Genomic DNA, 14,634 nt, shown 5'->3' with positions numbered 1-14,634 from the left:
TAAGCAATACCACAATTTCTGATGGAGATATCCTAGCATCATTTGACATAATATCTCTGTATACCAACATGCATAGCCCATACACTTTACAGGCTTTACAGAAATTCTTAACAACAGATAACACTTTGACAAAACGTACCTCCCTTTCCATTAATAACATCCTTGAACTCACTTCACTATTACTAGATGCCCGATCAGATCCAATAATAAAATTTTCCAACAAATATTCGGTTTACCCATGGGTTTAGGCATCTCTACCTCCCTGTCAGAAATTTACCTAGCTACAATAGAGAACCAAATCTTACAACCATTCCCTCCAGAAATAAAATTATACATACATTACGCTGATGACATACTCATAATAGGCAATAGGTCCACTATAGACAATCTCTTTTTAAAATTTAATTCAATACATGATAGGTTAAAACTCACTCTTGAAATTGAAACCAACAACCAAATTAATTTTCTCAACCTCACCTTTTACAAAACAGGTACCAAACTAGGTACAAAGATTTTCAGAAAAAATACACATACAGGCAAATACCTACAATTTGCTTCGCACCACCCCCTCTGCACAAAAAAAAGCAGTTTTATACAACCAAATACATAATGCCCTCAAATATAGCACCTCACAAAATGACTTAATCAATGAACTTCAATACCTCACAGAAAAATTTACAACTAGGAACTACCCAACCCAACTCATTCAACACACTATTTCTACCACCAAAAGTAAAATTAACAATCCACCAAAACTTACCACCAATGGAAATATACGCATCATCCTCCCATACCATAACGAACTTGCCGGACAGTTCCGCCGTGTGTTTACAGGTACAGATATCTCCCTCATTTTTTCAGCTTACAATAAACTCGGATCCTTATTCAACACTTACAAAGACACACACAAATACTCAACCAACGACTTGAACAATATAATTTACTTGATTAAATGTCAACCAAACTGTGATGCCTGTTATATTGGTAGTACTACTGCCAAGTTTGGTTCTACCAAAACCTCCAACACTTGCGCATACTACCACTATAATAGTCTTAGATCGGGACAAGCTAGTACAGAACTCACAATGCATGCTAAAACCCACAATCACACCCCTTTAATTGACTCCGCTATCACCATTATAAGACTAAAAGCCAGCCACAAAATTCTTCAATATGAAGCCCTCATTATCGAATGGTTTCAACACATTACTAATCTCAACATCCTAAACGCAAACTTCCCTTTCACCTTTCTTCGGCTTGGAATCTCTCACATCTGAGATTCCCACATGTTCCAAAGAGCATCACGAGAGTATAGAAAGTTCCTTAAAATACAACACGTGTTACTTCTCGCTTAACACCACCAAATGAAGACGTTATAACTTAACGAAAGTCTATCGTAACGACTATTGGCACTATCAATTCTTTTATGTTCCAGATTAACTATTTTCTACTTTATGACAACCAGGGATGGAGTAGTGCACTTCTGCTTCCTTGCGCTTATTTTAAAATTCCGTTAAATTAAATTTCATCCTGCCTTAATGCATTAACTTAACCATTCCACATTAAATTTAGCCATCAGTCTTTTCATAAAACTACTGCAGATTATATTCAAGGTGAGTACCGCACTTTAAGCATTTCGCTATTTTTATATTTGGTATATTATCATGGTACTATAAGAATTCTATAACTTTATACTTGTCATAATTTAAAATAATGATAATGATAGCGTCGTTGAAGATGAGCAGCAGACTCTTTTTTTGTGAGAAATAAGACAGGACTGAGTTTCAGAAGATTGAAGTTAACAAGCTTTTCTTCATTCTATTGGAGAATTACTAGAGATTTAAGGAAATGATGGTGCATACTTTAGAAGAACAAATTTTCTCAAACTGGAAGGTGAAATGCGGTGTGTTACCACCAGAAAGAAAAAAACAAAAAAAACCCCACAACTATGGATAAGATTATAGTCATTTTCATGCTCCCAGCATGTGTAAATTTTCCAGATAATTCACATGTATCACATCCTAGTAGACACAATGTCTGAAATGACTTTCAAAACATAAGCCTATGTATGTTGGACACCTCACACCTGAAAAACATTGATCAATGTTTAAATTGATTGATGTTTGTATTAAAAAAATTAATACAAATATCACAGTTGCATATAATAAAAAAAAAGAAAAAAAGAAATTACCTTAGTCTGTTCATGTTCAGATATATCTTCTTTCTCTAAAGCATTTATCTCCTTCACTGTTGTCATCTATAAGCAAAACATGGTAAAATGTACCAGAAAATCTTACTTTCAAACTTTTATATGTTTTTAAAACAAATTTTACTTTGAATAGTACATAGAAAAAAAAGAAAGAAAACCTCCATAAACTTTCTAATACCTTTCACAACTATATATGGTTTCAACTGTAATCTGAATGAGATCTACTGCAATCTTTGAAACTCCACTTTTTTCTATCCAAATTTCAACCACCAGTTTCCTCAGTCATTTAGATCTCTAAAGTGGGCTTCATTGATTCAAAGTCACTTGGTTTCATTTGGTAACAATTTTGTAAAATTCATTTGCTGTCTTTAATGCTATCCCCTAACTCTACAGAAATATCTCAGATTTTAGCTTTCTTTTATTAATCTTGTTTATCTAAAATTTAACTTTTCTAACAGCAAAATCATTTTCTGTGGTAGCTAAAGTCACTGAGGAAAATGATCAACTAAAATATTGATCAATCTAGTTGGTATGGATACCAAGTCATTTGCTATCACTAATAGTATAACAAAAACTGTTTTTAGGTAATTCTAACCACTCATCTAATATTACGGATCTTACACTCAACCAACAACCTTTTTAAATATACAGTAGTTCTTATTTGTCCACTATATACCTGAGATTATAACTTGGTGATGATCTCTTTAAATGCAGAATGTTTTCTTGTAACCATTATCAGACTCAAACTATCTGCCATTATGAAAAACTGGCATCTGTAATTCAATCAATTTTTCTTAACCATTGAGAACACAAGTGGGAAACAAATACCACCCATTCACTGTTCAACCCAACTAACTTCTTAATTCATTCTTATTACTTTCATCCTTTGAAATAGCTTTCCTTCATATATTATAGGTATGATATTTAAAAGAGTAAGAGATTACCTCAATATTTTGCATAGAAAACTTCCAGTCAATGCTCTCCAAATGTAGCGAATAAAATAAAATAAAATAAAAGGATAAACTAATTCATGATGTAAACATCCAACATAAATTAAGTTCTACTTATATAAGTAAATATTTTTATATATCTTCCTTATTTTCCAGACAATAAGATGCACTTATATTTTAGAAATAAAATTTTGGGAAAAAATATTTTATTGTAATAACGTAGAAGTTATTGAGCCTTACAGCTCTGTGTTTTTACTAATATTATAGGTATGAAGAACAAAATTTATATGTTACATATGAATGTTATAAAATTTAATTAGAATCATTTTCCTTATAATAATACTAACCTTTGACATCAATAGTAGTTAAAGAGGACTAAATTTTTTTTATTAATTTTTAAAATTTTGGTGGAGGAAGTTTAAAATTTATTTGCCATAGGACAAAAGTCGCCTTGGTTAATGGATTTCACAGGTGCTACTAAAATAAAATATAAATGCTCAAGGCATAACATGTTATGAGTTTAAAATACACCATAAAATATCGGTGTAAATACACCATAAAAGTAAAGTGCAGCCATTATCAACCCACTGCAGGGTGGAAGCCTCCTCAACAATTCATGCTGAGGGAAAATGGACCATAATCTGCCACGCTGGTCCAGTGCGGGTTGGCAGATCGACCGTATTCAGCAGTCAGGGGCTTGAACCCCGGTCTACTCAAAGAGCGTGTGCTACTGCACTCCCGCTCCTGCCCACTCGGCTACGGAGGCCGTCATAGTGAACTCATAATAAAAAACTACATAAGTAGAGTAAAGGCATTGATTTAATTGTATCTCATATTGTGACTACCTTCACGAGTTACCATGTATTGCACTACCTGGAATAAGTAATGCTTTACTAATAGAGAAGATTATTGTTACTTATTCTCACTGGGCACCACCACCACCCAGACAGTGCCATTTCAAGGCTTACTGGCTTATCCTTGGTGGGTGGGCAGATACCCTAGTGTTGCAATCATGCCAACCCAGTTGTGAAGTTATTTCCACAATATCAGAGATGCCAAAAGATGTGTACAAGGTAATATATAAAATATAAAATAAAATATAAATTCTCAAGGCATAATATATTATGAGTTTAAAATATACTATAAAATAAAAATATCGGTGTAAATACACCATAGTGAACTCATAATGAAAAACTACATAAGTACTGTAAAGGCACTGATTTAATTGTAAATCGATGCCTTTATACTTTATGAGTTCTCTATGGTGTATTTACGCCGATATTTTATAATGAATACTGCTAGTACATATGTATGTGTACACATATGAACAAGATGAAAAGGTTCATTCTTGCAATAAATGAAGTATAGTGTTTAAAAATTAAATAAACTAATAAAATAAAAAATTGTAAACACAAGTAATGTATTTGCAAAATTTTTGCACTTACTTTCTTTGACAATGTTTGGAATGAAGATGGTAGTTTTATCAATTCTTTATACATTTCCTCCAGTTTATTTTGTAAGCTTTCTGCTCTTACTTTAGCATCTTGCTGTTCTTGCCTGGAATATTGTACAGCTTCTTGTAAATGCATCACTTCTTTTTTTAAACTTGCTGATTCTTCTGCCTTTTCCTGAAGGCTCTGTTTTAAAATAAAGTATTCAAACAATATAAACATAATAGGAGGAGCTTGTTATGTTAAAATTTTTTTTCTTTATATTTAAAAAACAATAAAGATACAATAAAAATGTCTCAAAAATAAACATTTTAGATTTAAATTTTTAACACATACTAAAGTGGAAATAAATTCATAATAAATGAGCAACAAAATGAAAATTAGTACATTTTCACCATCTATATAAATATAAAAATATAAAGAATATTATGAAAATATTCCGTTCTTAGAACTAACTTTAAGGACTCATTAAAAAGAATATTACACACACTGGAAGAATAGTGGTTAATCTCCTCAGTAAGGGAATATATTTTTTTCAGTAAACGTCAGCTCATTGTTTCTTGACTAAGGATACTTTTTGAGATGTAAAAATTTAAAGAAAGGAACTGAAACTCGCTAAGGTAAAGAAAGCCAACACGAGAATGACAAGAAACGTCGGATACCTTACGCAGAAAATTAGTTTCCCGACACCGGAATCTAGCGCTGCTCACTTGGTAAACAGACGGTAGGTGTTATTGGTCTGGAGCCAAAATCGAGAAGGATATATTGATTGACAGCTAGGCATGGCAAAGATTGAAATGATTGGTGGTCGGCGCGACAGATGACAAGCTACTGTGTAGTCATTGGTTGGCATTATGATGTGTATTTATGAGTAAAGAATGGTGCATAACAGTTTTGTGATGAACGGTAAACAGGTAATAGTAGCAATGAATCTTTTAAAGACAGAAGAAATTTGTAAGGAAAATAAAACGTTGGTTGATTTTTTGATGAAAACTAAATTAATAAGTTTTGTTCCATTCATTTTTGTTCTTCTTTATGTTTTTTTCTCATTATTAAAAGCAGATTTTTGGAGTTCATAAGTGTTTTTACTATATCGTTAATTTTAGGTTTGGTTACAAAAAAAAGAAAAGGTTTCTTTATTTTTCGTTATACAGTATTTTGTAACCTAACCTTAGACGTTAGGTTAGGAAATAATAGGAAAAGAAAGAAAGATTCTTTATATATATATAGTGAATAGCTATTGAGATGTTGATTGACGTTATGATACGTGTGTATCTGCACGAGTGTCTTTAAAAATAAAAGTACAGTAATAAAAAATTAATATTTTGCTAATAAATAATTTATGTGCTAGTCCACCCATGATTCTAAAGAAAAAAGGTTAGGTTACCCCCTCCACTTCGGGAGGGATTCAAGCTCCCATGGGATTAAAGTGGAGGTAACCTGACCTTTTTCACCATTATGGAAAGCGTTCATTAGGGCATGTGCGATTAGGGCAAGTTATCATTAGTGCTTTTGAGTGCTACTAAAGTGATACTACACTGATGTTATCATGTGTTGTGTTCGTGCACCAATCAGCACATTGTTTGCCATGCCTACCTGTCAATCAATATATCGTTCTTGACTTTGCTCCAGACCGATAACACCTACTGTCTGTTTACTGAGCAAACAGTGCTAGAGTGCCGTATCGGGAAACTAATTTTCCATGTAAGTTATCCATCTTTCTCGTTGTTCTCGTGTTGGCTTTCTTTACCTTCGCCCTGAAATTTTATTCTGAATTCACTGATGTAAACATCCAACATAAATTAAGTTCTACTTATCTAAGTAAATATTTTTATATATCTTCCTTATTTTCCAGACAATAAAATGCACTTATATTTTAGAAATAAAATTTTGGGAAAAAATATTTCATTGAATATAATTGAAACACAGATTCATAAGTGTTTACTATATAAATTTTAGCCTTCTACACTACATATGTAGTTTAAATTTATGGGTAAACTATGGTGTATCTACACGAACATTATATAGTTAATTACTTAAAACCCATATATAATTATGCCTTGTGCATTTCATCTTTAAATAAGTATTTACTAAATAGAGAATGTCAGCACAGAACAAAATTTTTGTTTATCACAGAACACCAAAATCACATTGTTGCTACTTTCCCACTCATTAATATTATGGTCTGAACATCCAGCATTCTTCAAAGAGTGTAACTGAAATTTTATTCTGAATTCACTGATGTAAACATCCAACATAAATTAAGTTCTACTTATCTAAGTAAATATTTTTATATATCTTTCTTATTTTCCAGACAATAAGATGCACTTATATTTTAGAAATAAAATTTTGGGAAAAAATATTTTATTGCCTGGATAAAAACTGAAGATGTTAATTGAATAAAAAATATTTTATTCAATTAACATCTTCAGTGCATCAAGGATATTACTGATTACAAATTTCTTGCAAGACATTAACTTCCTCGTCTTTCACTAATTCCTAAGAATTTTTTCTTAGGAATTAGTGAAAGACACACACACACACACACACACACACACACACACACACACACACACACACACACACACACACACACACACACACACACACACACACCTTCCTTTCTTTCTTTGAAATTGCTTCATTTATCCTGTTGATGTTAAACTGTGTGATTTTGTGCTTCCATCCAGTTGGCCCATTCCTCATGCATGAATGCTTGAAAGGGTTTGTTAATTATCCAATTAACATCTCCAATTAACAAACTTCTTGGAATTATAGCTAACCCAGTTTAATTCAGCAACCATCCTTTTTGCTACATTCATTATATGTGATCTGAAATGGTTGAACACTAAAAAAAGCTAGTTTTTTCAGAAGGCCACCTGGGCATTTTCGCCATACTTTCTCTAGCCATGGCTAGCAATAAAATCATCAGAGCATGCATCTAGTGTGCTTTCAGACCATAAAATACAGGGGAATTCTGGGCAATATTTTACAAGAAAATATTGTATTTATTAGTATGGTTTGTTTATTTGCAAAAAATACCATTAAAATGATTCAAACTATGGAGTCTGAAAAATGTAATGAAAATAATAATGTTAAAATAACTTTGAGTTAAATTAAAATCAATTTTATGATTTTCACTGTAATTATCTCTTGATGATATAGTAAAATGTTTTTTTCTAAATATTCTTTGAAAAGCATGATGTGTAGATAAACTGTGTTGTTTGAAGATAATAAAGCTGAAATCTACATTGATATTATTGTTTATTTCTGAATTGGAAATATGTACATACCACTTCTTCAGTGACAGCTGTTTTTACAATATCACCATTACAAAAGATCACTTTGGTCATAAGGATTACTGAAGAAGTGGTAAGAAAATACCAAAAAAGTTTGACTGCATTATGCACATATTTCTAATTCAGAAATAAACATAATAATACCAACATAAGTTTTGAGTGCTTTAGTATTTTCAAACAAAATGTTTTTTATACATGCAATCCAATTTCTGCAACTATATCTTACTCCAAGACTGAAAATGAAAGAAATGCCCCTTTTCATATAAAAAATTCTTTACACAGAGAAACTTTATTTTTCATAAGAATTTTAATTTATAAAACAACTTTATTATGTTAACTTTACCAGAGATCTTTTAAAATTGCTACTTTAACAACATCTAATAACTAATATAATTTTAAAATAGCAGCAAGCATATGCCATCAATTCCTATGGAAATAAAAGGGTTATCTAAATAAAATGCAAACAACAAAATTTTATTATAAAGGAATACAGGTTTTAATCAAAACTGTTACAGAATGTGCTGTAAGTTTCCATCTTGTTCATGTAGATGTACAATCCTCTTTTAGTAGAAGCACTCTATAAAGAATATGCTCATCAACGGCATCACTGTGATGGCCGATTGTGTTATTTGGTACAGTTCATTTCTGTATTTATTATTGTATGTCTCTTAGCATTGCAAACATGATTTAGATACAAGGTAATATTCCAAAATAAATCCATTTTTCATGGGGAAAAACTGATGTTACACTACTATGCTATACTACTTCTCAAGTACTACACCTCTGCCATCTAAAAATATCTCACTCTATATTAGATTCCATAATGAGGTCAGTACAAACTCTATAGTAGTAGTAGTAGTAGTAGTAGTAGTGGCATGTGATGCAAGAAAGCAAGTGTATGAGCTTATGCAGCATCAGCCAAAAAAAAAAAAATCACACCATTCCCTCCAAATGCCTGTCCAGTTCCTCCTTAAATTTATTCAACCTATCAACTTCCACAACAACAGATGGAAGTTTGTTCCAGCAATATACCACCCGCTGGCTAAAGGCAAATTTCCGCACATCTGTCCTTTCTTAATTTGAATTTATGCCCCCTTAGGTTCGTAATCTGAACAAGTGGAAGGATCCCATCAGAATTCAGCTTGCTCAACCCATTCAACCCTGTATATCTGAATTTTACATCAATAATGGACAAGAGATGTAAGAAAAGATGTATGTCACGATAATTCTAACATCACATGTGGAATATAAGATGAAGGAAAAAGTTTTTAAAATTGCATTAAAACTTATAAAATTTAAACCTATGTTGAATTATTATTTACCTTTTGTGCAGTTTCCAAAGAAGTTTGGACAAGCATAAACTGATCTTTCTGTTTTGTTAATTGGTCCTCTTGAAATTTCATTTGGGATTCTAATTTTAGTTGATATATTTCAGATGTTTTAAGTTCTTCAAGCAACTTATGCAATTTTTCCTGTAATATTTCATTCTGTTCTTTCAGTGTACTACTAAGCTTTTTCTGTTCAGCAGAAACAGATGACACAAGTGATTTTAGTTCTTCCTGTAAGAAATCAGTTAAGCAAAATTGAAATTCTATACTTATATATTGATAACTTATAGATCTAGGTAAGCAGCAAGTACAAGAATGATATTTAATTTTATAAATAAAAATGCAAAGAATAAAAGTGGATTGTATCTTGCATAAATGTTTTCTCCTGTTTCTATCCCCATCCTTTTAAATCTTAAAATATAGGAAGACTATCTTTTGTAACTGTAACCTAATCATATAATAGTTGTATAGTGAATTAAGGATATTACCTGTGATGGTACTGCTAGATTTGATACTGACGAATTTCTTAGTTCTGCCATCTCTACCCTTAGATCAGCTATTTTCTGGTGTTCAAGGAGCAGCCTAAGCACAGATACAGGTGTAATTATCATAGGAGTAAGCACTGATATTGAAAATTCATTCCTCATACTTATTTTAAAATGCATTTCTAAATTCTTATTATAAAAAAATCATTACTTCTATAGAATTACATGAACTATTATTACAACATATTACAATCAAAGGGAATCTGTCCATATCCAAAATGATAACATCTTTTAATGTCATCATAGAAAGACACCTTTAAAATATACATAATCAATTAATGGCAAATATACAATTCTGTGGGTTAAATGAAGTGCTTTATTTTTGATTTAAACGAGTATTACATTATATATTAAACATACAATATTACTATTCCAAATTGCTGAATTCTAAGTTATATGCTGATAAATTAGTGTCTATGTTTCAATAAAAAAAAGGAACAAAACACCACATTGTTCAAAAAGCAATAATTTATTGTCATTGATGTTTTAAAAAATAATCATATATCTATTCTCAGATTAGCTTATTTCCAAAACCATCAGTAATAATAAATTACTGCTTTCTCAGCAATGTACCTTCATTTGTGTTCCCACTCATTAAAACTCAGTCTAGTGTCTGTGTAGTCTTGAAACAGTCTAGTAGTCTTCTAGTAGTCTAGTAGTGTCTGTGTAGTCTTCTTTTATGACAGAAATATCTTTTTACCATTAACTACATCTTCATTCACACTGTTCTGCGTGCTAGCAGTTTATACCTCAGAGTAAAGCTAGAACTTGCTCTGAGGTATAAATATGATTTAACTGCCTCCAAACTGCAATACATAAAACAATTTCCTCTTGCAGTTTTTTTATTACCAAACCTGTTCCTTCAATTGCAATCTGTTCCCAAACCAATTCACTCAAATGAGGGAACAGGTTTCAGTACAGAGGCTAAGTCCTTTCTTCGTACAGTGAAACTCAATTCTCAATTCATGCCCAAAATGGATGGTTTACTCTTGCTCACAAAGCACTTTTAGCACGATGGTTTTTTGACTGGTAGAATGTACCTAAGATTACAAACAGGCCTGAAGTGTGAAGGTGCAGGTATAAGATTTAATTTTCATGGACTAACCAGTCTAGATTGGGACTGGACATGCATTTCTTTCCTTACTATCTCCCAGAGATGACGAGGGTTAGTCCAAGCCAGGGAAAATACTTCTAGGAATATTATTAACTTCTTCTGCCCAATATTAATAGTGAATGGTAATAAAATAAATTGCAAAAGAATTTCCACATGAAAATGATATTGAAATTCTTCTAAAATCAGAAATCTATATAAAAATGAATAGAATAACTGTATGGCAAGGAACAGAATCTATAACATGGGGCATGGAACCTGTTCAGTTTCAGTAAAGATCTAGTCTTACCAAAATAGTAACTCACAGCAATTTTTTTTTGTGTCTAACTTAATATTTAATTATCTATATTAACATCTGTTATTTTTGAACTCACTCACTCAAACTCACTCACAGTAAAGTTTTAAAGTAGGGATATGATGAATATGCTAATTATACTGGAGTTTACGAGAAATATGGTAGCTAGCTAACTTTGGGACACTATACAAAATACTTTGCACCTTACTATATTACATCAGTCACTCAATACATCAGTTTTGTTTTTCTTCCCCAGATTTATAAATGACTTGTTTATTAGTGATAGACTTGAAAAGATATTATTTCAAAATGGACATTAAAATGTGTGTTTAAGTTAACTATGGTATGGTGATAAATGCAACACTTCATATTACTTTTTATCTTGTTTAAGGCCATTATATTAACTAAATCTTGCCAACCACAAAAACACAAGATAGTCCTCCTATTTTTCATAATTTCAAAGTTCTGACTTCGCATATTACACGTCAGTTCACATAAAACAGCTCCTTTACTATTGTTTTGTCAAGAAATTATTGTTGGTTCCCCAGATATCACCTGCTACCTGTTGAGGGAACAGTAAGTCCTGAAACAAGCTTTCATATATCAGTATTTAATCTTTTAGATATATGGAAGTTAACCTTTTGGTAATGCATTTGTTTGAAAGTAGTGGAATATCAAGAAAATTCATAGTAAAGGCAAAATTTGTTGTTTATTTATTTGTTCTTCTTATTTTAATGCAATGAGTATTAAGGCCCACTGCATTAAATTTTGCTAGCCACAAAAACATGATAGGACAAAATAATCCTTTTAATTTTCATAATTTTGAAAAGAGCACTAGCTATATAATGATTATAAATTTTTATCTTGAGGCCAAACATATGTTTGTGCTATACACAGAAATCCATATATTGTATATGAAAATAGCAGTACACAGAATATAAATCTTTACAAGGCTTACTAGTCAGGAGGGCAGGTATTGTTGTACAAGGCATCATTCTGCTAAGGTATTTAATAAATTTCTTTATATAATGCTACACAGGTATGAGTGGTGTCCACACTATTGTGAAACCCTTCTGAATTTGACATCACTGCTTTCATACTTATCTTAAACTTTTGATGGACCAAATTAAAGAGTGCATCTTCATTAAGAGGAGAGGTAATGTAATAAACTGCAACTCTGCTTAATAATTTTTGAATTTTTGTTCAGTTAGCCAGTATACTTGAGGATGAACTTAGCTGTCACATAATAATTTTTAAACAAAAAAAAAAACCTAAAACCCAAATTTAAATACAGTGGATGATGTAACCATTTATCAACAAGTTACATTCTTGTATTTCCCCACAATTTTTTTTCTAATATGGTATTAGTCCATATTACAAAAAAAAATAAAAATAAATAAATAAATTATAATTTTTTGCACTGAAAGCTATGAAGCATTTCTTTGTTATACAGGTTTTACAAAGAAATGTCTTATAGTATTATATGGTATATTCTTTACCATTATTATTATTATTATTATTAGTAGAAGTAGTAGAAGTACTGGCAAGTGATAAAAAGGAAGCAAGCTTATACAACATTAGCTAAAAAAAAAAAAAAACCCTACCACCACCCACTTCATTTGTCCATCCCTTCTGATAATGTCTAATTCTTCCATAAATTTATTCCAACTGCTCATTTCTATAACACCAAATGGCAGTTTATTCCAACAATCAATTACCCTCTGGCTGAAGGCAAATTTTCACATCTCTATCTTTCAGCCCTTCTTTTTCGATTTAAGTTTATGCCCCTTATGTGCATTGTCTGAGAAAGAACCAGAATACCATCAACATTAAGTTTACTCCATTTATTTAAAGCCTTAAACACTTCGATTAGGTCTCCTCGAAAATACGTAGTTTCCAAGCACTGCAATTTGCACAACTGATCTTTTGTGGTAAGAGTATCCCTTTGTGTTCTTGACTAATCCAGTTGGCATTGCTCTGCATCCATTCCAAGAGATCCACAACTTTCCTAAAATGAGATGGTTGTTGTTACTTGGTTTTTAGGAGCATTAGCAACTAAGGCCATATTGCTCCGGGGATATGCGGTGGTTATTCCCTGACCTTTCCGTATCCTCCGTATTTGGTCATCACTGGCTTGAACCCCGGTCTAATCAAGAAGTGTGTGCTACACACTGCTGCTCCTGCCCACCTGGCTATGGAGGCGCCCCTAAAATGAGACCTCCAGAACCTATATACAGTACTCGAGATGTGGCCTAACCATTGCCTTATATCGGCAGATCCTAACCTTTTTTGACTTGCGAACCCCCCTTCTTCCACTTTTGACTGACTCGTCAACCCCTTTTTCCTTCTTCAAATACCACTCTCTTCTTCGTGCAAAATTCTATATAAAATATGGAATTTTGATTTCGTGCCAAAATTCCATAAATATATACAGTGGATTCCGGTTATTTGGGCCACTGGTTAATCGGGGCAGCCGTTAATTTGGGGCAAATCTTAAAAAACAGAAACCAATCGAGAAAATAGCCAGGGCTTACTTTGCTTAATTGGGACAGCATGCCGTTTAATCAGGGCAGGAGACCACAGCACTGGAGATTACCCTACGATTGTCTCCGACGGTACCACGTGGTTCGGTCGAAATTCTGGAGGTCACAACCATAAATCAATAAAAACAATTAGCAATCACCTGTTTATTGGGGTTTTCTGTTAGTGAAATCTATCATAAATGGATAGTAAACTCGATCTTATTGAATTTGCGATAATACGGACAGCTGGAATTCTGTGGGTTATTATGGTGAAATGTGTTTACACTTCCATGAAATCTTTAATCATATAAAAAATTAATTTTAAGATCTTCTCTTCATTCCTATTTTTAAAGCTTTGTAACTCGTTATTCCGTTCTCACTTTCGCATATTATGTTACTTGCGATTTGTATGTGCCTTGTTCTTTGTTATTGATTGCTTATCTTTTTACTGTTTTAAATTTTAACCCCCACCCACAAATGTCAGTGAACAGAAATGTCAACTAGTTAGTATGTACATATTCCAGTACGTATTAATTATCCGATTATCATGTATATTCTTCCGATTTTCACGTATAATTTAATTTTTTAATTGGTAAGGTAATAAAGGGTAAATCTGTGCTTAATATATCTTTGCTTTTATAGCCTGTGGATAATATTCCTCCTATTTTCACTAATTAGAATCGCTGTTTAATAGAATTAAAATTCAATTCACAAACGTGATCACAATGACAAGGGCTTACTACACATCGTTTAGTGAACGGTACTTTACTATGGTGAGTTCGTCGTAATGTGATTTGATTGTACACTGAACCAATTGTAAAGGGGGGGTACATTGTATTTTTAACTATTTACGTGAAACTTCAGAAAATTGGGGCAGCCGCTTAATTGGGCCAAAATGCACTAGTCATGATGTGTCCTAAATAA

General features: G+C 32.1%; 1 protein-coding gene across 1 annotated transcript in view; it reads right to left on the bottom strand.

Moving 5' to 3' along the window:
* LOC150083648 (uncharacterized) overlaps positions 1-14,634 on the bottom strand; it is a 250,721-nt gene that overhangs the window by 73,091 nt on the left and 162,996 nt on the right. The window contains exons 20-23 of the mRNA XM_090378554.1: positions 9,726-9,819; positions 9,232-9,468; positions 4,605-4,796; positions 2,192-2,257 (exon numbers count right to left, since the gene is read on the bottom strand). Of these exons, the coding sequence (XP_090234680.1) occupies positions 2,192-2,257; positions 4,605-4,796; positions 9,232-9,468; positions 9,726-9,819 (589 nt within the window). The remainder of the gene's footprint in view (positions 1-2,191; positions 2,258-4,604; positions 4,797-9,231; positions 9,469-9,725; positions 9,820-14,634) is intronic.

The sequence above is a fragment of the Mastigoproctus giganteus genome, chromosome 7 (assembly GCF_048544385.1).
Source record: "Mastigoproctus giganteus isolate SK-2022 chromosome 7, ASM4854438v1, whole genome shotgun sequence".
NCBI classification, from domain to species: Eukaryota; Metazoa; Arthropoda; class Arachnida; order Uropygi; family Thelyphonidae; genus Mastigoproctus; species Mastigoproctus giganteus.
Note: the sequence above shows the minus strand (reverse complement) of the source record. Positions and strands in the feature narration are given on the sequence as shown.